Raw genomic sequence first — 22,579 nt, forward strand, 5'->3', positions numbered from 1 at the left:
CAAAGACGGAAGGTGCTGGAAGGCCAGGGCTGGCTGCAGCCCCCACCCCCACCCTCAGGCCCGGCGTGGCCATCCCAGCCCCTCTGCCTTCTCAGGGGGCAGGAGGGAGGCTGCATGTGCGGGATTGGTGTGTCTGTAACTAACGCGAATCAGCACTTACTGTGGGCCAGACTCTGTAGTCATCATTTTTACATGCTTGAGCTTATTTAATCCCCACAACATTTTTATTTTTTTTTTGAATGTATGATTGTTTTTACTTAAGGGTGAAAAATCAAAGGCCCAGAGAGGCTAAGTCTCTTGCCCAAAGCTTCATAGCTAGTTCTGCAGGTGGGACAGCAGAGATGCTTAACTCTTGAATCTGTGGGGTGGACGACTATCTAACCCTAGAGTGTGGGTTCGAATCCTTGGTGGGCATGGGGTACAGGTCAGGCTTCTCTCCAGCTCTGGGATATTAGGTAAGTTACATCATGGCCCTGAGATTCTGTCCTCATCTGTGAAATGGGAGGGTACGGCAGCTCACTCCATAGGGCGATAATGGGGAGAAAAGGAAATGTTTACAAAGAGTTTCACCGAGTGTCTAGCCCAGGGTACTTGCTTTATAAATGTTGGCTCTGTTTCCCTTTCCTTTTCTTTTGGAGACGTCTGTCTTGAACCTGTGGGTTAGATTAGGGCAAGAGCACTGGTCTCTGAATCAAACCCACCAGGGATCGAATGCTTCTTCTGATAACTATTAGTTATTTAATTTTAAGCAAGTCACTTTCCTTCCAGGGCTGCAGTCTCCCCAATTATAAAATATGGGGTGATTGATTTAGTCCAGAATGGCGTTCAAGTCCCCACAGTCCCTTCCATCCCTATGCAGATATCACTAATTGACCATGATCTTCTTTTCCCTGAGAACGCTTCTTGGAATGAATATCCTCTAGTTTGGCTGTACTTCCACCACTAGGCAATTACGCATGGGTTAAATTACCACATTTCAAGAACACACCTGCTCCAGTGCAAAGCCCTCTGATAAAGATAACATATTAATCTTGGCATATGGTTGCATTTCTTGCCTGAGCTCCAGATAGCACAGGTGAGTTTGTTGTTGTAGCATCATGTCCTGGCTTTTGCTCTGTTTTAACAGGGCGGAGGGCAGATGAATAAGCCTGGGACAGACAGTTTGTCTGTGTGCCTGGAAGACAGATAAAGGGGCAGTTACTGAAGAATTAACATTAACCCCTATACACAGACTAGAATATTGTGCCAAAATATGAACTGGCTAGATGACTTGCCTGTTATCACAGCTAGTGAATGGCAGAGTTGAGAGTCAAACCCACCCATGTCTGCCTCCAGAGCTGACAACTATGCCATAAATACGAAATCCATTCACTTAGTCAGAATTGATCATTGGATGCCTACTCTGCACCAGGCACTATTTTCAGTGCTCAAACCTCAGTAGTGAACAAAATCCCCCAAATGCCTTGCCTCAGGGAGCTTACAGTCTAGAGTCCCATGTATCAGGCACCTTCCCCATGCCTAGTACTTTGCCGGCTCTATAGTCAGTGTCAACACCAGGGCTCCTCTATGCAGAACATATATGCGAACCTTAGCTCCACGGCTTCTTATTAGATGAAGGAAGCCACTCCATCACTTTACTCCTCAGTTTTCTCATCTGAAACATGATCATATAGCTCCTTCCAGGGGGTTCTATGATGTTTAAACAGAATAATATATACAAAACATGCAGGACTGAACATTTTGGATAGTCAATAATTTGTAGTTTGTTGAAATTGGTACTGTTTCCTCCATCTCATACGAAAGAAAATCACGTCTCTGAGTTTACAATTCAGAGAGGTTAGGTCACTTGCTCAAGGTCACACAGCTAACCAGTGGTAGAACTGATATTCAAATCCAGGACAACTTGACTACATTGCTCCAGTGTCACACTGTGGTCACATGTTTTTCCAAACTCACAATTGGACTTGCTGCGGGGCAACAGAAAACCACATTCCTCTTTGGCTTCTTATGCAACAAACCATATGGACCCTCGTGCTCTTACATAACAGGCCCAATGCTAACGAGAGGCAGTTTAACAACAACACAAAAAACAGATCGCATTCACAACAGACCACCATATGTTCTGCCGTTCCCACAGCAGCCGTCCCAACTCCTACTCAGGAGCCCACAGAAATCTTCTTGCTGAAAACAGCTTTATTCTCAAGTGACTCAAATGATTGATGCCTTTATAAAAAGAAGGGGAGAAAGAGTCTGCACTTCTTCCAAAGAAATAAGTCTTGTTCACTCCTCGGGAAAGCCCGGACCCCTGCAGCCTCTACCCGTGTGCTTCCCCAGGGATGGTGCGGTCTCTGAGCTAGCAGCTCCCTCATTCAGAGTGAGGGCAGCTAGGATGCTTTCTGGTTTCTGAGTCTCCAAGATAAATAGCCAGGGGGCTTTGGACCATACCCTCCATTTGGCCTTGAACTCCCTCCCGACCTTGTGCTCAGGCTCAGTTTAAGAATCTCGAGTTTTCGAGGATGCGGAGAAAAAGGAACCCTCGTGCACTGCTGGTGGGAATACAGACTGGTGCAGCCACTGTGGAGAACAGTATGGAGTTTCCTCCAAAAACTAAAAATGGAACTCCCATTTGACCCAGTGATCCCACTTCTAGGAATATATCCCAAGAAGTTAGAAACACCAATCAGAAAGGATATATGCACCCCTATGTTCACAGCGGCACAATTTACCATAGCTAAGATTTGGAAACAGCCTAAGTGCCCATCAGCAGATGAGTGGATTAAAAACTGTGGTACATCTACACAATGGAATACTATGCTTCGGTAAAAAAGAAGGAATTCCTACCATTTGCCACAGCATGGATGGAACTGGAGAGCATTATGCTAAGTGAAACAAGTCAGTCAGAGAAAGATAAATATCACATGATCTCACTCATCTATGGGAAATAATGAAAAACATAAACTGATGAACAAAAACAGATCCAGAGACAGGGAAGCATCGATCAGACTGTCAAACCTCAGAGGGAAGGTAGGGGAGGGTGAGGGTAAGGGGGAGAGATCAACCAAAGGACTTGTATGCATGCATATAAGCCTAACCAATGGACACGAATACCAGGGGGGTGAGGGCATGAGTGTGTGTGTGGGGGGGGGTGTTTGGGAAGGTAATGGGGTGATGAGGACACATATGTAATGCCTTAATCAATAAAGAAATTAAAATGGAAAAAAAAAAAGAATCTCGAGTTTGCTGTAGGCTTTCTGGAAGTGCCCTCTGGAGCTGAACCTAGTTCTAAAAGGTTGATCTGACCCACAGACATTGCGGGTAGGGTTCCTGCAGAGGGCTACAGGCCTGGCACCATCTTTCTACTCCACACCTTTGGCCTGGTTTCCTGCCTCCTTCACTTTCTCCCATTCATTTCCCTGTTCAGCTGTCAAAGCCATCCTGCTAATACCTAAATCTGATCGCATCATTCCAAATTCCTCAGAGCCCTGGTGATCCTGCTTGCTCTACCTCCTCACCCCACTTTGCACTGCTCTTCCCCTTGACCTCAGAGCTCCAGCCATTTAGGCATTCTTTCCGTTCCTGGCGGCTTTGCACATGCTCTTCCCCCTGCTCGGCCCACTCAGCCCCCTTCCACTCATTCCTCACCTTCTGAATCTCAGCCACAGTGGCTATCGGCCCCTTCAGATGTGGCATTGAGACTGAGGAATTAAAATTTTAATTTTATTAGTTGTAATGAATTTCAATTAAATTTACATTAATTCTCAGATTGCAAAGAAAGTTTCTTTCCTATATTTTCTTCCTATAGTTATGAATTCATTTTGTATATTAGAATACATTTGTATTTATTTTAATATTTAAAACTTGCATAACCAGATGTCTACCAATGGCATTTTTTGTTTTCCAAAGATTGTCATACCAATATATATCCCATCCCACATTTTCTTCTGACAATGTGACATGGACAATCCTTCAGAGAGAGGTGAAACTGGTGGACCTGCGTAACTGCCTTTACCAACAGAATATTGTGATAGTGACAGCCTGTGCCTTCTGAGGCTGATCACTAAGGGTATTGCCTCTTCCACCTTGGCCTCCCAGATTGCTCACTCTAAGGGAAATGAGCCCCCATGATCCTTTATGTGGAAGGAACTAAAAGACTTCAGCAAGCAGCCACACCAACGGCCCAGTCATGTCATAGAGCCACCGTGAAATGATTCTCCAGTCCCAATCAGACCTTCACATAACTACTGCCTCTGCTAACATCTGATTGCAATTTTATGGGCACCCCGCCTCCCTCTCCCACCCCCCCCAAATGAGACCTGCCCAGCTGAGGCTTTCCAGAAATCCCCACACTCGGAATTTGTGAACACTATAAATGTAGTTTGAAGCCATTAATTTGGGGGGGGGGGGTTGTTATGCAGTAATAATAATTAGAACACTACTCATTTTTCCCCCAATACCATTTAATGATTAATCTTTTTCCCAGAGATATGAGATGTAACTTTCATCATAAATTTAATCATCATAAAGTATGAGCCAATTGTTGGACTCCTTCTGTTCTATTGGACTATACCAACTCAAGCACTAATATCAAGTTGTTTAAATCTTTGATGCTTTGTTATAAGTTACTATCGTAGAGGTTACCACCCTCCAATACTTGTCTCGCCTTTTTATTAAGCTTATAAAAATTGATATATGAGATTGCAGCTTCTTACACAAAAATGCAATATACTTTCTTATTTAAGTTTGCTTTGTGATATTCAGGAGTGTTTTTAAGTTTTCTTCATATTTATTTAGTTAGTTTTCTTCATATTTAGCTGATTGTTTTTTATAGAGTCTACATTTAGGTATTTAATAATTTGATTAATATTGTAAATGGATTTTTTTCCTGTTATCTGGCCATTCTAACTATTTGTGATTTATATATATAACAATATTGATTTCTATATATTATTTTTGTATGCCACTTCCTTACTGAATAATATATTTATTTATGGTGGCTTTTAGCTGATTCTGTTAGTTTTACCAGATATACAACCATACTATCTGCCAAATGCAATTGCTTTATCTTCTCCTTTCTAATATTTATATCTCATGTTATTTATTACTCTTTTTGCACTAACACATCTAGTATAGTGTAGTTGTGAGAGTGAGCATTTTTTAGTGATACTACCTCTAATACAAAGTCTAGCCACATGAGGCTCTTGGACTGTTGAAATGTGGCTATGAAGACTGTGGAATTTTATTAATTTTAATTAATTTAAATGTAAATAGCTACTTGTGGATAGTGATTATCATATTGGTCAACACAGGACTAGAATTTCTTCATTTACCATACTGTTAGCTTTTGGATTGAGACAGGCATTTAACACATGTGGAATATTCAAATATCCTTATTTCATTGGCTTTCTAAAAATAAAAAAGTAACTGTTGAAATTTGTAAAATGCTTCTTCAGTATCTATGGTGATGATTATGTGGGTTTTCTTCTTATATATACTAATACAGTAAATAATATTGAATCATCCTTGAATTGGATTAAACCCAACTTGATCATGGTGTGTTATTCTGTTAATGTGTTTCTCCATTCTGTTTGTTAATATTTTATTTAGGATTTTTTAATCAATACTAACCATCTTTTGTGCAATCTTTGTTAGATTTTATCAGTGAATTCTCACTTCTTAAAAAAGAAAAAAACTTGATGTGTTTTTTATTTTTTTCCCCAATTTATTCTAGACCTGACAGGTTACGTAGTACTGTCATTATTTGCTTTTAAAGGGTTTGTAGAATTTCCTAGTGAAAGGAAGCCTAAAAAAACTGGGGGAAGGGAGTACATCATTGACTACTTTCTCTATTTCTCCTATACAAATCAATCTCTTTAGCTTCCTATATCTTTTAGGCTCTGTTTTGGTAAGTTGCATTTTCCTACAAGTTGTCTATTTCATCCAGATTTTCAGAGAATTTCTTTGTGAAGAAGTGCTTCATTTATTTATTTTAATTTAATGCTTCTTGGTTCTACCCTCATGTTTCTAACCTTTAGGAATTGCCTTTTCTAGACATCCTCCCCCTTTTACAATGATCAAGTGACCCAGTGGTTCACCTGTTGTATTAATAAGAACAAGTCTTAAAAATGTTTATTTATTTGTCCTGATTTTCCTATATTCTAACTTACTGTTTTCACTTTTTCTTTATTAATTTATTCTTTCTGTTTTCCAACAATGTAGTTGGCTCCTCTTTTTCAAATTTTAGACATATGTTTGGTTCATTAGCTCCTGGACTTTTTAGTTGATGTAAGTATCAAGGATAGATTTTCCTCTGAAGCTGCCTTTTAAGGATCTCATGGCTTTAATACATAATATTTTTACTGATGCTATTTTAAAAATTCTGTCTAAATTAAAAGTTATTAACTGAAGTACATAAATCTCTAAATTATTTTAAATATTATTATAAATTTCTAGTTTTATGGCTTTGTAAGAAGATATTACCGTAAGTATTTCCACATTTTGGGAGTTTTGAGCTTTGGACTTTTTGATACATTTTTATGAGTATAAAATGGGCATTTGAAAAAACATAAGAATTTGAAATATACCAATTACATTTGTTTTATACTTGTTCAGATACATGTTACATTTATTTATTATTCATCCACTTGATAAATTGAATTTTAATCCCATGATTTTATTTTAGTTAATGTCTTCTTATATCATATCTAATTTCTGCTTTTTTAAATATTGCTGCTGTGTAATTTGGTGCATGGATTTTCAAAATTCTTATAGCATCACTATGAATGGCATACTTTATCATTTTAAATACCCTTCTCTGTTTGGTTTACTATTTTCTTTAATTTGAATTTAGTATTTTCTGATAGGAATGAAGAGGGAGAGACAGAAACATCACTGTAAGAGAGACACATAGATTGGTTGCCTCCCACATATGCCCCAACCAGGCCTGGGATCGAGACTGCAACCGAGGTACATACCCTTGACCAGAATCGAACCCAGGACCTTTCAGTCAGCAGCGAATGCTCTATCCACTGACCAAACCAGTTAGGTGTGATTTATACATGCTAAAGTGAATCTTTAAAATGCTTACTTGGATCAGTCTGGATATATGCACACACCCATGAACCCTCTGTGCCCTCCTGCTCTCCCACACTCTGCCCTGGGAATTTTTCTGCCGTGGTCTCTCTGGACTCTCAGCTTCTTCTCTTCACCCCCAGGGATCTTCCAGGCTCTGTCTGGATTCCTTCCTCAGGCCACAGCCTGGAAACCCTCTCAAGAGAGTAAACCAGGTCACTTGTAGGACTCACCTCACTGGCTTCCTGTCTTTCAGGGGTCGCTGCCCTTCATTTCTAGATAGCTGGTGTTCTGAGAACCACTGTTTGATAAATTGTCTGATCTTTTCAGTTGTTTCAGGTGGGAGAGTAAATCCAGGCCTCTTATCCATCTTGGCTGGAATCAGAAGTTAATTAAGCTAGTTACCTTTTACTCACCATTCATTTATTTATTTTAATGTACTTATGTTACTCACTGTATAAACGGGTTTGTTATTTTAGTGTCTAGTTTTCCTGCTATTTGGGGTGGTTTGTATTTCTGCCCTAGCTATTACCATTTCAATTATATCTCTGTATTACACCTTTAGTTTGCCCTACTTTTTGGACGGTATCAATTAGTTCATTACTCTAAGCAATGACATCATTAGTATGCTTGTCATCTTTTTCTTCCTTTTCTCAAGAAACCAATTTCAGTCAATAAAAATTAACAAGCAAACATCTATGTTAGTATATACTACACACCAGGTACTATGCTAGCTGCCTTACATTTTGTATTTCATTTAATCTTTACAATGAATCTGTGGAAAATACATCACTCATATTAGAGACTAGAGGCTCAGTGCAGGAAATTCGTGCACTGGGGGATGGGGTGTCCCTCAGCCCAGCCTGTACCCTCTCTCTCCAACCTGGGACCCCTTGGGGAATATCTGACTTCCGGTTTAGGCCTGATCCTTGTGGGCAGTTGGACATCCCTCTCACAATCTGGGACTGCTGGCTCCCAACCACTCACCTGCCTGATTGCCCCTAACCACTTCTGCCTGCCAGCCTCACCACCCCCTAACCACTCCCCTTCCAGCCTGATCAATGCCTAACTGTTTCCCTGCTGGCCCGATTGCCCCCAACTGCCCTCCCCTGCCGACCTGGTCACCCCTAACTGCCCTCCCCTGCAGGCCTGGTCCCCCCCCCAACTCCCCTCCCTCCCCTGCAGGCCTGGTTGCCCCCAATTGCCCTCCCCTCCTGGCCTGGTCACCCCTAACTGCCCTCCTGTGCTGGCCTAATCACCCCCAACTGCCCTCCCCTGCCGGCCTGGTCACCCCTAACTGTCCTCCCCTGATGGCCTGGTCACCTCTAACTGCCTTCCCGTGCGGGCCTGATTGCCCACAACTGCCCTCCCCTGCCAGCCATCTTGTGCAAGGGTGTGATAGTCAATTTGCATATTACCTCTTTATTATATAGGATGATGGAGGGAGCCCACAAGAAGTTATGATAACCTGTCACCCAGAACACGTGGCAGTGGTAGAATTAAGTCCAAAATACTCTTATGCCAAGTTCAGAGCTCTTACCACTACTCCACAGTTACCTTTACTATCCTGAACTCTGCCCTCCTAATGCAAGCACACACACACACTCACTTTATTCTGAGAACAAACTTGGCCTTACAGCTCAGTATATAGACAGGATACACCTGGACGAATATAATTTGCCTGTTTTTCCAAACTCTAGGTTCAGAGTCTGGCTTGCAGACAAGGTACAGATGGAAATCTTCCTGGACCCAGGCCAAGAAGAGGAGAAAGGGTGGGAAAGGCTTGCCCCACGGCCTGCAGTAGCGCTGAGTAACCCAACTTGGACTGATACTTGCAGAGCAGCTGGAGAAATCATGTCACTGACACCACTGGCCTGTCCAGCACGTAACAAAGTTCTTCGGCACCCATGCTCACCTGAACTTTTCACAGCAGTATTATAGCTGAGGAAGTGGAGGCTCAGAGACATCAATGTCTTATCGAAGGTCACACAGCTAACTGGTGATAGGGCCTAGACAACAATCCCAGATCTCCTAACCACTTGTCCAGGGCTTTTCTCATGATCTGTTTCTGACTTCCTGGGTGGCATTTACTTTTTCATAGTTCTGACTGTACCCCATTGACGTGTGAGAGGAGAATCAATATGTCCATGTCCTTAGCACTATACTATGAGCTGCAACAGATTCAAAACAAAACAAAACATGAAAGTTGTCCTTCTCAATACTCACTCATTCATTTATTCATTCTAAGTGTTCACTAAGTGTCAGGCCCTGTTAGGAGCTGGGAAATACTCCTCAAGGGGCTCACTGTGTAATGAAGGAGACAGATTCAAAAGTCAACTTCTCCAATTCAGTGGAAAAAGCTAAGAGTATTTGGGGTGTGACTTCACTCTGTCTGTGGGATCCAGAAAGGCATCCCTGAGAGGAGCTGAGTGTAGAAGGGTCCAGAGGAGCTGAAGGAGTCAGATTTGACACTGACAGAGGCAGAAGTGAGCATGTTGCCCTCAGAGGACCAAAAAGATGTTCAAGAAAGGGCTGGAGCAAAGCTGAGAGCTAGGAGTGCAGACTTTCTCCTGTAGTTGATGAACACAGGTACAAAAGCAGTAATGTGATCAGGTTTGATTAGAAAAATCACTGAGGCACAGTGGGAAGAATGGACTAGCAGGGAGTGGGACCAATGAAGGATTGGTCCACGTGAGAGCTTACACTGGGTGTGAAAGAGGGATGGGAGGATTGCTCTGGTTCCCCCCTACCCACATTTTAGGGTTCAGTCTGGTTAGAAGCTCCTCCTCTGGCACCCTGAAGCCTTGCTGTCATGCCCTCAGGCAGAGAAGAGTTCAGGGCAGCTTAATAGCAATGGTTTTGAAGGCAGCTTTCAAAGCTGTTGCATCCTGTGTGACCTTGGACATGGTTTTTAATCACTGTTGCTTCAGTTTCCTCACCTATCAACTAAAAAATATTATAGTACCTATCTCTTAGGGTTATTGGCATGATTAAAAAAATTGAATGTATATAAAGCTCTTAGAATAGTGCCTAGCAATAATTAAGCGTACAATAGGCGTGGCCTTTTATTATCATTATACACATTCACTGTGTGTTTATGGGCATACCTGACCATCAGGTATACTCCTTGGGGGCAGGTCTCCTTGTGCCCAGCAGACAGCCTGGGACAGAGAAGGTCTCAATAAATAAATAACTGTTGGAGATGATAGAGATGATGGTTAATGAGAATAAAATAATTCCCACATTCTGAACTAAAACAGGAAGATGGTGGTGATGTCAGGGCTGAGACAAGGAGCTTGAGAGAAGGAGCTGGTTCATAGGGGTAGGTTGCTAATCTGCCCAAGATCAAATCTATAGGATCTAGAGAAGCTGAGGTTTGAACCAAGGTCTGTTCATATTCCATAAACAGCATATGTAATCTGCATGTCTGTGCTCAGAATAAAGGTATTTAATAAAATAATATATATCAAATGAGTTGGTGAATACTTGAATAAATTGATTTCTTTGATATCAAGGTTGCTTCTATGTTCATTGATAAATAGATGTCTGTGGAAGTGGGGGCGGGGAGTGGTAAAAAAAAGAGAAAAGAAAATGACCATAAAAAATTACAAAAGAAAGAACTAGTAACAGATATTTCAAGTGAATGAACATGAGGACCTAGCTTCCTTCTTTTTCCCTTTTTCTGACCTATTAGTACTTTTATATATGACCTCCAGCTTTATAATAATTATAATGGACTCTTGCAAACTAGTAGGAAGGATGACTAAAACTACCCAGCAGGAAGTTTTGCAAAGCCCAAGCAAAAAAAAAAAAAAAAAAAAAGAAAGAAATTTAGGGACATAGGAAAATGCCTGATAACAGGCCCCTCTACACACAATTCCGATTTCAACCACCACCTCCGCAGAGGCAGATTTCTTAGGTCAAGCTGCTTGTGGGACTAGCATCCAAGTATTAGGGCAGAAAGATCTGAATACATAGTTTCTATTTGAAATTGATAAGCTCTCCTTCAGTGCAAGTTTCAGTAGTAGAGTAATAAAAATAATAATGATAATACATAATTTAAGGACATATTACAATATATAACATTAAATATTAATATAATTATAATAATGCCTATAATTTATTGAATGTTTACTGATTTCAGAAACTGGTGAGTATTAGGAAATGCTATTTCATTTAAACCTCACCAAAACCTAAAAGAAAAATACTGTTATCCCCATTTTAAAGATAAGCAAACTAAGCCTCAGAGAGGTTAAGTAACCTGACCAATGTCACTCAGCAAGTAAGTGGGAAATCAGGATCTGAACCCCAGTTTGCCTAACTCCAAAGCCCATTGCTGCAAACCCTAATTTATGTACAATTTTTCTCCTTGACTCCTTTGAATTTGGGGCTGTATAGATTAACTTCATCCACATAAGCCTAGTTGAGGCATAGAGTTCATATTTGAACACCAGGTATAAGAGTGCCCCTGCTCAAAAGCTCTTTGTCAGTCCAAAAAATTAGAGGGTTGATATGCAAGGATCAAGAGACATAGATTCAGAGAACAAGGTCCAAATGAACATGGCCTCTTACTAGCTGTGAGGCTTCTGTTGGATTATTTAAATTCTTTGGGCCTCTGTTAATTTCTTAGATTTCATGTGCTGCCCCTCAACCCCCCCAAAATATAAGGGTTTATCTAAATGATCTCTCAAGGCTTTTAGGAAATGAATTTTTTGTTTCAGCATTTGTATCTTTTCTAATAAAAACTTTTCTAGTTAATATGTCATACTTACTAAAGAAAAAAATATATACTTGTTCAAAGAAAAAGTAATACATAATTTTTAAGGAAGAATACAGAAGAGTAGAAAGAAAAATTCTGGTTCTATTTAGTGCAAAGGAAGTCTCTATTCAAATTTCAAATTTAAAGGATAGTCAAAGAGGCTTGGTACAGCCTTAACATTTCACAATAACTAAAAATCATGTCTGGGCACTTCTTGTCATTTTTCTAAACATCACTTCCCTTTCTAAGACTTACATATCGTATCTACATTTCAGTGTTCAGGTATAAAGACTTAAGTTAAATAAAGTTATGAAGCCTTTATTTATTTATTTTTGATGACTGCAAATAAAATAAAGCAAAACAAAAACCCCTTGGGAAATACTTTTTTTCCAGAATAATTCACTCCACCACCTCTTGCTAAGCACCTACTATGTCCAGGGCTTGTGCAAGGAGGAACCCTGAATGCAGTGTGGTCCTCGGTGAGGAAGCCCAATGCCTAGAGGGGGAAAAGTGACTGAAGGGAAGTGCCCATTGTCATGAGAGTGTATAGGCAGAGCTATTTCATGTCACAGAGGAGAGCACAGAGGCTGGATCAGGAACAGTGGACTGGCGTCCAATAGATGGCAAAGCCTTAGAAAAGTCACCACCTAGACAACTCTTGTTTGGTTGTCCAGTGCTAGAGTGACATATAATTTATCTCCCACAATGGGATTCTTGATAATAAAAGGGGAAGTACTAATAATTATGTTAGGACATTGGGTGAAAACCAAAACTTACTGGGCAAACGAGATCATATGGTCACCTTACTTTAGGCTAACATTTTGTTACTGTGAAACATGGGACTCTGAATCTCATTCCACTCACACTGAAACCTGTGATGGAACAGCATGTTAAAATGCCCCAGGGAAGGCTCCCGCACCCTGGCTAACTTCCTGAACAAGTTGTAGAGGTTCCCCTAACAATCCTGTAGTTGGACTCTAGCGTAACATCAACACAGCGAACAAACTATCCAAACTAAGGAGCACATTCTGTATCATTCTTAAATTAGTTTTGCAGTTACGCCACATTTTCAGAACCACATCAATAGTCAGCCCTAGGAGTTTTGTGTGTGTGTTTTTCACAATGCTTTGTAGACCCACTCAATGCCCTAACTCTCAATATTTCCATTTGATGTTCCTTTATTGTGTGATTTGTTGCAAATCCAGAGGCAGCAAAGATTCTCTCTTTGCCCAGACTATTCGGAAGCATCTCAGAAGTGGAAGGGGAAATCCAACAGGTTTGAAAACAGGATTGCCGTCACTGAGACGTGGTGTCTGTTGTTGTGCTCTGGGCAGAAGAAACAGCACGTGCAAAGACATGGAGGCAAGAACAAGCTGGGCGTATTCAAGGAGCTGTGTGGAGTTCTCTGCTGGGGCTGGGGCTGGGCATGTGGTTAGAGAAGAAGGTAAAAGGGTGAGTTGGGGCTAGATAGTGAAAGGCCTCGAATGCCACCCCAAGGAGTTTGGATTTCATCCTGTTGAGAATGATGAGTCTCTGGAGCTATTCAAGCAAGACATTTGTGTTTGGAAAGAGAGCAAACCGAACAAAGCCAAGCTCCAGTCATCCAGGAGCCAATTTCCCCTTTTAATTTGCGTCCTGATTTGCTCCAAACTGTTTGTTAACGTGTTCCCTGACCCACTGCACCCCAAACACCACCCCCAAAGGAATGTGTCTCAACTGACTGGTGATTATAGACACGCATTTCTGATGCCTTGAGTTCAGCTAAACCCCAACCTAGACTGTCTGGGAAGATCTTAGCATCCCCTGCTCTAATGCCCCAGCTCTATCCCCAGCAGGACTGTGAATGAGGAAACTGGGCCAGGCCCAGGTAGGTGAGGACAGAGGTTCTGCCTTCTGACCAACCTGTTGCACAATGCTCCTGAAGACTTCCCTAGGGGAAATTTATTTATTTTTATTTCATTTTTTTGGTTAATTTTCACCTGAGGATATTTTTCCCATTGATTGTTATAGAGAATGGAAGAGAGAGAGGAAGGGGGTCGGGGGCAGGGGGGGGAGACAGAGAAACATCAATGTGAGAGAGGCACATTGATTGGTTGGCCCCTGCATACACCAGGACTGGGGTAGGGATTCATCAACCTGATACCTTCCTTTGACTGGGAGTTGAACCCAAGACCCTTCGGTGCAAGTACTGACCCACTGAATGACACCGGCCAAGACATCTTGGGGGAATTTATAATTTCCCTTTCCTCAACCCTCTACCCAAATCACGTCTGCCTAGAGTCCAAGTCCAAAGTCATGAGCTATTCAGAATGCTTCATAATGAACTGGTTTGAAAGATAACAGGCTCCTTGTCCCCAGAGGTATTTGAACAGGCATGCTCCAGAGTGGATTCTCACAGGCAGTAGGGAATGAAGCCAGACAAATAAAGATCCTACTCTCTGTTCAACTACTAACAGCCCCCGAGCATCTGTTTTCTCATCTGTAGAATGCGAATCACAGTAATAACTTCTTTGTAGGTTTCTTGGGAAAAATAAACAGAGTAATGATGGCACTTGGCTCACTGCCTGGCACTAGCCCGTGCTCGGTAAAAGCTGGCAACAGTCACGGTTAGTACTGTGACCTACCAGTGGTACAGCTTTGTGCTTCCAGTGGCAAACCAGAGATTAGTTTCTGAGTTTAGCTTCTAACTTGGAACATTACACAAGTGAAAGTCCTACAGGCAAAGAAATAACCATTAATATTACTTGATATTACCCTTCAAAGATCATCTGGCTGTGAGAGCCAAACTTCTCATTATGCAGAAGGAGAAATAAATTCAGAGTGAGGAAGAGACAGGATCAGATCCACACATTAAGAAAGAGACAGATCCTGATATCTACTCCATGTTCTTAACTCTGGAACATTCTTTTATGTTTCACTTTCTGTGAATTAGCAAAATTCAGGACCTTACTGGCCCTTGCCTTCATTCACTGGACATCTATCACTTAGAGATTCATAGTATTTTGTAGACAATAATTCACTCAGTCCTTACAGCAACCCCTTGTTGTTTACCTCCATTTTATGGATAAGGGAAGCGAGGCAGAGAAAGGTCAAGTCACTGATTCAAGCCTCACGGCAGTAAGTCGCAGAGCCTGGATGTGCCTGGGCAGGTGGGCTTCCAAGCCTGTATTCTCCACCAGAACACCAACCTGACCTCCCAAATGAAAACAGGTCTAGTGCCTGCCTCAGTAGAGCACTCCCTAGAGGAGAGACACACCCACAAAGGTGTGCAGTCACCTGCTCAAGGCACCAGGAGAACAAAAGAGGGAGGGTTTAGTTGTATAAGGGGAAGGAGGGAGAATCAGGAAAGCTGCCTGGAGGAGGTGACTTTTACCTAGTTTCTAGAGTTGACTTGTTTTCCTCCAAGATGATGAGAACTGGGGTAGGAAAGGAATTCCCAGCAGGTGAGGCAGGCAGGTGTGAAGTGACTGGGGCTTAAGGGACACCATGAAGGAGGGAGACCGGGACACCAGGTACTACCTCAGTGTGTGACCTGGGCAAGTAACTTAACCTCCAGGAACCTCAACTTCCTCATCTGCAGAATGGGGATAATAACGCCTGCCTTATGGAGCTGTTTGAATATTAAATGAGATCATGTGTATACACTTCCTGACCCAGTGTTATTTCGCCTTCCTTATTAACCTCTCATAAAACTATTTCCCTCAGTAAAAAATTTTAATTGAGCCTATTTTTTTACACTTATGCTCACAGCAGCATTAGTAATAATCTTGTGTCATTATTAGTCACTCAAAATAACAATATAATTGATAATGTTAATTGCCATTGACTGAAGGCACTAAATGCTTAATATGTATAATCTACATTTACCTAATCTACTCCTCAGAATTTATCTTAACGATATGTATCATTATGCCCATTTTATAGATGAGGATAATGAGGCTCAAGGAGATTAGGAAATTTACACAAAGGTCAGCGGCTGGGAAGTATTCAGTCCCAGATCCGTCTGTCCAGAAAAGTGTCCGACAGACAGAGAATGCCCTGTGTTTGGAGTTCATGTTGGTCTTGGCAAGGTCCTTCAGCCTCTTTCTCAGAAAGAAAACAAACATTTGAAGAGGTTTGCTAACACGTTGGAACAGGAATGTCGCAGTAAGGGAGGGAGCGGCATGCCGGAGCAGGAAGAGAGGTCCATATTTGGAGGCGGGGGCTGGGGCCCCCCCTCAGCCTTTCGCCCAGCCTACACCTCCTAGAGAGCCTGACGAACTGGACTTGAGGCGCCCTGAGCCGCGGCGTCCGGGCCGGCCCGTGGGTGCCGTCTTGGGCTTCAGATGGCGCTGGGAGCAGGGGTGCCCGCCGACTGCGGAGACTGCAGGACTGCCGGGGAGGCCCTGGCCTGTAACCCGCCCATTCCCACGTGGGTGGCTCCCAGGCAGCAGGGAGTTAATCTGCTATCTGTTGGGAAGGCTTCCAGAACCTCCTCCTCCCCGCCCTTGTTTGTTCAGTGCCTCCCCCACACCCCCTCCACCCGCACCCCCTTCAGAAACTGAAACCAGCGGAACTCCAGGCCCCGCCAGCCGCCAGCCCTCGTGGGTTCCTGCCCGGGTTTACCTTCTATGGGGAGGCCCTGGAGGGCTGGGCGGAGCAGCGGGAGTCTGGGCAGAGCCTAGGACTTGGCGGGGCTGGCTCCCCTCCTCCTCCTCCTTCCACGGAGTCGCCCCGCCCCCCGCCGCCCTGCTCTCGCTGCCAGGGACCAGCTCCAGATTGGGGTTGGGGGAGGGCAGGTGGGTAGACTAGCCAGGTGGCTTGAGTCCATCCCCTGCCTCTCACCACCTCTGAGACACTGGGTAAACCACCAAACCTCTGAGTTTTCGGTATTGTTTTGTTGTTCACTGTAAAACGGGGATACATAGCGCTTAGCCTTTGGACTCAACAGCATGTGTAAAGGAGTGCTCAGTATATGGTCATCTGTTGGTGTCCTCATCATTATGTTGCTGCTGCTGTTGTTACAGTGGGTTGGGCAGCCTGCCTTGTGAGGTGGTAGCACCCACCACTCCAAGTGTTCAAGCACAAGCTGAACAAGGGGAAGACAGGAAAGAACAGAAGAGGAAGGGACTCATCCTTGCCACCCCCAGATGAACCGACCCAGGCACTTCAGCATCACCGAGGAAGTTCAAGCACCACCTCAGACCCACTGGAGCAAAACCCCTGAAAACCAGTTCTTTGGAAAGTTCAGCTTCGTTTTGTAAACTACTGATCTGGGCCACTAATCCCTACAGTTTTCACGTTCAAAAGACCCTCCTACCTCACTGGTTGCACAGTGTGAAATATTTTATTGACCAAACTAGATTTAACTCATAATTTAATCACCCTATACATAAACTATTAACCAAAGACTCAAGAGTTCAATTCAATAAATAGTAATTCATTCAACTGATATTTATTTGAGTAACTATTATGTGCCAGGCACTGTGCTGGGTACTGGGGGTGAGGATGGAGAAGAAAGTGGACAAGCCCTGTCCTCATGGGCTCTCCAGTCCAGCAAGGGAACGCAGAACAAGAACAAGGATTCAAACACTGACACTGAGGCCAAGAAATCCCACTGAGCCTGAGACACGCGCAACAGTCCTACAGGGAGCAGGTACAGCTCCAGTCAAAAGCAAGCAGTTCATGAACCTTCTTCCATATTGGCCTCATTATAGAGAAAGGTGGACGTCACTCCTCAATACACACAGACGTACACACACCACAATGTTATTACTTTTACGGCTCCCAAGAGGTCCAGGGTCCTTATCTCAAGAACATCTAAGATGTAAGGCCTTGTGAAAAAAGGAAGAACCTTTGAGCCTAATTCCTGCTATGTGGCCAGTCCCCTTGAAGAACCACTGACAAGCACTCCCAAACCCTCTGAGCACATTGGCTAACAGTGTGGGCTCTGAAGCCAGGATGCCTGGGGCTGAATTCCAGCTTCATTCCTTATTAGCTGTGCGATCTTGAGCAAGTTACTGTGTGATCACAGGCCCACAGGCAAGACCTCCATGTGCCTATGTTTCCTCTTCTGTAAAGTGGACTGAATATTAGTACCCACTTCCCAGCATTGTAAGAATTACTGAGATAATACCTAAAGCAGGAGGCAGGCACTCAATATCACTGTGACTGTTATACCACACTAGAGGCCCAGTGCACGAAATTCATGCAAGAGTAGGCCTTCCCCCTGCTGCCAGCACCGGCTTCCCTCTGGCACCTGGGACCCAGGCTTCCTTCCAGCGGCAGGCACCTGGGACCTAGGCTTCCCTAGTAGTCCCGGCTTCATCAGGAAGATTGTCCCGGAAGGACATCCAGTCTAATTAGCATATTATGCTTTTATTACTATAGATTATTATAGTTTTTGCCTTTGATGCTCTGAGTGCCAGGGGTACCCCTTCCCTTTCTCCACCTGAGGACCATAGAGTTATTAATGCAATGTCCCCTCCTCTCCAGAGCCTTCCTTACTTTTATTTCACCGAGTAATTTGATGCTTTTGCTCTATATCCCTCTAGCTGTTTTTATACACCTCTTACAGCATCTCTCATACTGCAGTCATGTTTCTCACTGTTTAAGATGTTTTTCTTGCTCACTGGATTATGAGTTCTTGGAGAGCAGAGGCCATACTTTATATACATATATTTTCGTCTCTAGGGAGAAGACAGTCCATGGGACAGAAAAAGCACTTGCCACTCTTTCTTGAATTAATGAATGGATGGATGACCCATAGATGGGTGAAATGATTTCCTAGGATCACAGAGTTCAAATCCGGAGTCTATGCTTAGTTTAAGTCAGGAAAATTACTTTTTTTTTTTTTTTTAATCTTCTGGCTTCTCACCTGGAAAACAGGTCTGATAATAATGGTTCCTATGTCTTGGGTTTGGAAGGGTGAGGTCCATAGATGAGGTCCATATAGGACAGTGTTCAAGTGTAGGAGCTCTAGAATAAGACTGTTTGGGTTCACCACACATGTACTGTATGATTCATTGACAAGTTCTTAAACTTGCTGTGCCTAGAGAAGACAGATCTTAAACCAAAAAAGAATGGATGGTCTGTTCAGAGAATTAAGAAATATTCTTTGTAAAGGCCTGGGCAGCTGGTGTAGGTAATTGGTAAATAAAATTGGTTCCCTCCCCCCACCTTCTCCAAACCTGTAGGCCCTGGACTCTGAGTGCCCGAAACAGCTGTTCAAATGGCACATTTTGCTCCCAGTGACTAATGTCCCGTAAGCCGAGGTTGGAAAGCTGACTCCAGAACTAAGCTTACATTGGAGTGCTGAATTAGATGCAGGGAATGCAGCTAACTGGTTTATTTAATTAATAAGAAAACTTGTGAAAAGGGGCAGTTTAAAATCAACAAACATGTCAAGGAAATTGAAAAGCAAGAGCTAACCCACAATTTCAAACGTGGGTTTCCTATGTTATTGGAATAGTCCCCAGTATGAAGGCATGAAAAATGGGATCATCCAAACCAATTTAATGCTTTACAAACCATAAGAGCAGTGATCAGAATTGCTTTTGGAGCAAATTAACCAATAATCAGTGCACAGCATTCTAATAATTCTTGAATTTTCTATACTTATCACAATATGTTCTAATAAATTCATTATTCAAAATTCTCTTAGTCTATTACTAAGCCAAAGGGTATGGAAGAGAAATAAGGTATTTTCATTTGGACCTAGAACCCTATCACACTCCCACACAAATTGCCCCAAACCTCCTTTTATTTTTGTGGGACTTGGCAGAAGCTGAAATGAGGGTGCCCTGGGTGGCTCACCCCACAAGCATCTGGCAGTTGAGTTCAGAGAGGAAATCGGAGAGGGCAAGGCTCAGCGGGACCTGGGGATGAGCTGCATAGTGGGGGAGGGAGAGAGGCAGGACTCTTATTAGCAAAACCAGCTGCCTGCCAAGTAGGGTGTGTGTCTGAGTTTCTGAAGAAAAAAGAGAATTGCAGCTGTTAGTTTTAACCTCAGGCCTCGAAGAATCGAAAGAAAGTGTGTGTGGCAGCAGGCGTGAAGGGGAGGGGCTAGGGGGGGGAGGAGTACACTGTTCTCTATTCCTCAAAACAAATTCTACCTGCATCTTCCCCCTTAATCTTTCTTAATCGAATACCTCCTTATCCATACCTTGAGTCCCATCAGACACCTCTTTCAAGAAGTCTTTCCTGACCTCCAATTTGGAGAAGAAGCTCTCCTTCCCCATGTGCCCGTAGAATATTGCGTCCCCATTTTAAGAGTTCTCATGGAGCTCTTTAATGATATGCCTGCCAATCTCCTCCATCCTTTTTTGCCTCTTATCTTCTACATTTTAAATAACTTCATGGAAGTATGCCCAGTCAACATACGATAAACCGCATGGATTTGAAGTGCACAATTCGATAGGCACAGACCTGTGAGACCATCACCACCACCAACATGGTGAACATATCCATCTTCCTGGCACATGGGCTGCCCTGGGGAGGAGCATGGCTTGCCCAGGGCATGGAGCTCGGTACTGGGCACAGAGACCCATGGCAGAGGAGCCTGGGGTGAGGGGCAGACCTCTGGATCTGGTCGCAGAATATACACACAGATCTCAGCCCGGACTGACTACCGCCAGCTGTGTAGCCAGGAGTGAGTCACTTACAAGCTGAGCCTCAGTTTCTTCTTTTGTAAATTAGGGGTGATGATAGACCTCTCTTCTCTCCACTGAGCTGGGAGGTAAAGTGCTCTGTAAACTGTGAAAGGTTAGTCCTGGGCAGGGGATTAGGCCTGGATCAAGCCCACAGCACACTGGGAATGCCCAGCCTGCAGGGCTATTTACAGCCACCCTGTCATCCAGGGAAGCTGAGCGGATTGGCGATCCCTCTCAGAAATGGCCAATGAGGGCTATGCCCATGTCCCGTGGCCTTTAATCCTGGCCCAGTCACCAAATGTCAAGGATTCTCTTCCCTTCTCCCTCCCCCTTCCTCGGTGTGGGCTGTGTTTATTTACAAGGTCTCCCTCCCTCCAGAAAGCCGCATGTGACCGCATGTGACCGGAGGATTCCTCCTCTGGCCTGGAGCCCGCTGATAAGGGCGAACCATCTGCTGGGGGCTCCACAGACAGTGGGGACAGGAACCCAGCAGACAGGGGCCCAGAGGAGAGCCCACCAGGCCCCACGGAGGGACAAGGCAGGGAGGGAGAGGAGGAAACAGTGTCTTTAGTTTAAAACCGACTTGATCTATAAAATCACACCAGATTTGAGGAAGCTTCCTGTTTCACCCTATGAACTGTTTCTGCTTGTTTGCTTGTTTGTTTTTCTAATGTGCTGTTGCTTGGTAAAGAGAAGCGGAGCCAATAGCCAAGGCCCAGAGGAGTAGATTTGAAGCCCAACAATCACTCATTCTCCTGTGAGCTTGTGAAGCCGGCTTCCCTCTCTGGGCTACCATTTCTTGAAGACCTACTATGCATCAGCCACTACACTACATTTTCTCTGCGATTTTAAAAGTAACTCTCAAAGTTTTACTGAGAGGTCAGTTTTTACAGTTGATGAAGGTGAAGCAACGTGTCCATGGTCACCTAGGATTTGAGCCAGAATTTGAACTCAGTGCTGACAACAGAACTTCTCAAGGAATGCACTTAATAATAAATCGTTTCCCGGTCATGCTCTTCGAAGAGACGGCTCTGTGGCCCATCAACACGGGGAATACTTGCTTTGCCCAGTGTCCTTGTCATCCAAAACTCACGGGGCACTTTGTGTCTAGAAGGTCCTGGGAAGTTTTGGAATAAAAGAGCTTAACTTTTTTTAAATGAAGTATTCCCCACATTAAACTGATCTTCAGGCTTTTTTCCTATAACACCTATTCATGTTCCAAGGAACAAGTGCTCCGCAGAGGACAGCCTGGAATCAGTTGAATCCTAATTGGAGGGCTGACAGAGTGTATCCACCTAGCTAAAGACTTCCATTAACAAGGCTTTTGTAACATCCCCAGTGATGCGAGGCTGGTTACTGGTGGGACAGCCTGCTCCATCATTGCACAGAAGCAGTGGTCAGAACAGCGCTGCCCAACAGAAAGATACTGCAAGCCACGTGTGATTCTAAATTTTCTAGAAGCCACAGGAAAAAAGTATAAAGGAACAGGTGGAACTAATTGTAATGATATACATATTAAATAACCCAATGAATCTAAAAATATCCTTTCAACATGGAATCAATAGAAACTGATTGAGACAGTTTACATTTTTTTAAATTAAATCTTTTAAATCCCGGCTGGCCACCTTGCAAGTGCTCACTTGACTAGTGCCCACCCGACTAGAGAGCACAGGGTCTGAAGACTCTTCTTCAGGCCAACCTGAGCCTTTCCAGCCTGAGCCTCTTCCCCATGGTCCTTGGATTCAAGGGCACAGTAAATGGATGCATAACTCAGACACCACGCCCAAGGATGAGTTCTGTTTGGCTATGTCCTTGCATATGTCCATCAGGTAGCCCCTCAGGGAGCTCAGCCCTCTGGCCAGGATCTGCTGAGGTCTGTTCACCCTTGCAAAGGGCTTTCCCAACTTGAAAGTGCTATAGCAACGACAGTCCTCATTCTCCTGACCCTCAGTGAGGCACACTTAGAGTGACGAGTGTTCATGGTCTCTTCACACTGCTATTTTGTCTTGAACCCACAGGTAGCTGCTAAAACAGTGTCAGGCCTGGGGCAACTCCTTTCTCCTCCCCAGGTCTCAGTTTCCCCATCTGTCAAATAACAGATTTGAGTTTTCTATGATTCAGA

At 43.5% G+C, this 22,579-nt stretch overlaps 1 protein-coding gene across 1 annotated transcript in view; it reads right to left on the minus strand.

The window, feature by feature from the left end:
- Positions 1 to 22,579, minus strand: part of LOC307103485 (uncharacterized protein) — a gene marked incomplete at its 3' end in the record, with an annotated part of 334,890 nt that overhangs the window by 214,875 nt on the left and 97,436 nt on the right. The window contains exon 5 of the mRNA XM_079777833.1: positions 7,302 to 7,443. Coding sequence (XP_079633959.1) covers positions 7,302 to 7,438 — 137 coding nt within the window. The 5' untranslated portion in view covers positions 7,439 to 7,443. The remainder of the gene's footprint in view (positions 1 to 7,301; positions 7,444 to 22,579) is intronic.

Source organism: Cnephaeus nilssonii (genome assembly GCF_951640355.1).
Source record: "Cnephaeus nilssonii genome assembly, chromosome: 7".
Lineage (NCBI taxonomy): Eukaryota > Metazoa > Chordata > Mammalia > Chiroptera > Vespertilionidae > Cnephaeus > Cnephaeus nilssonii.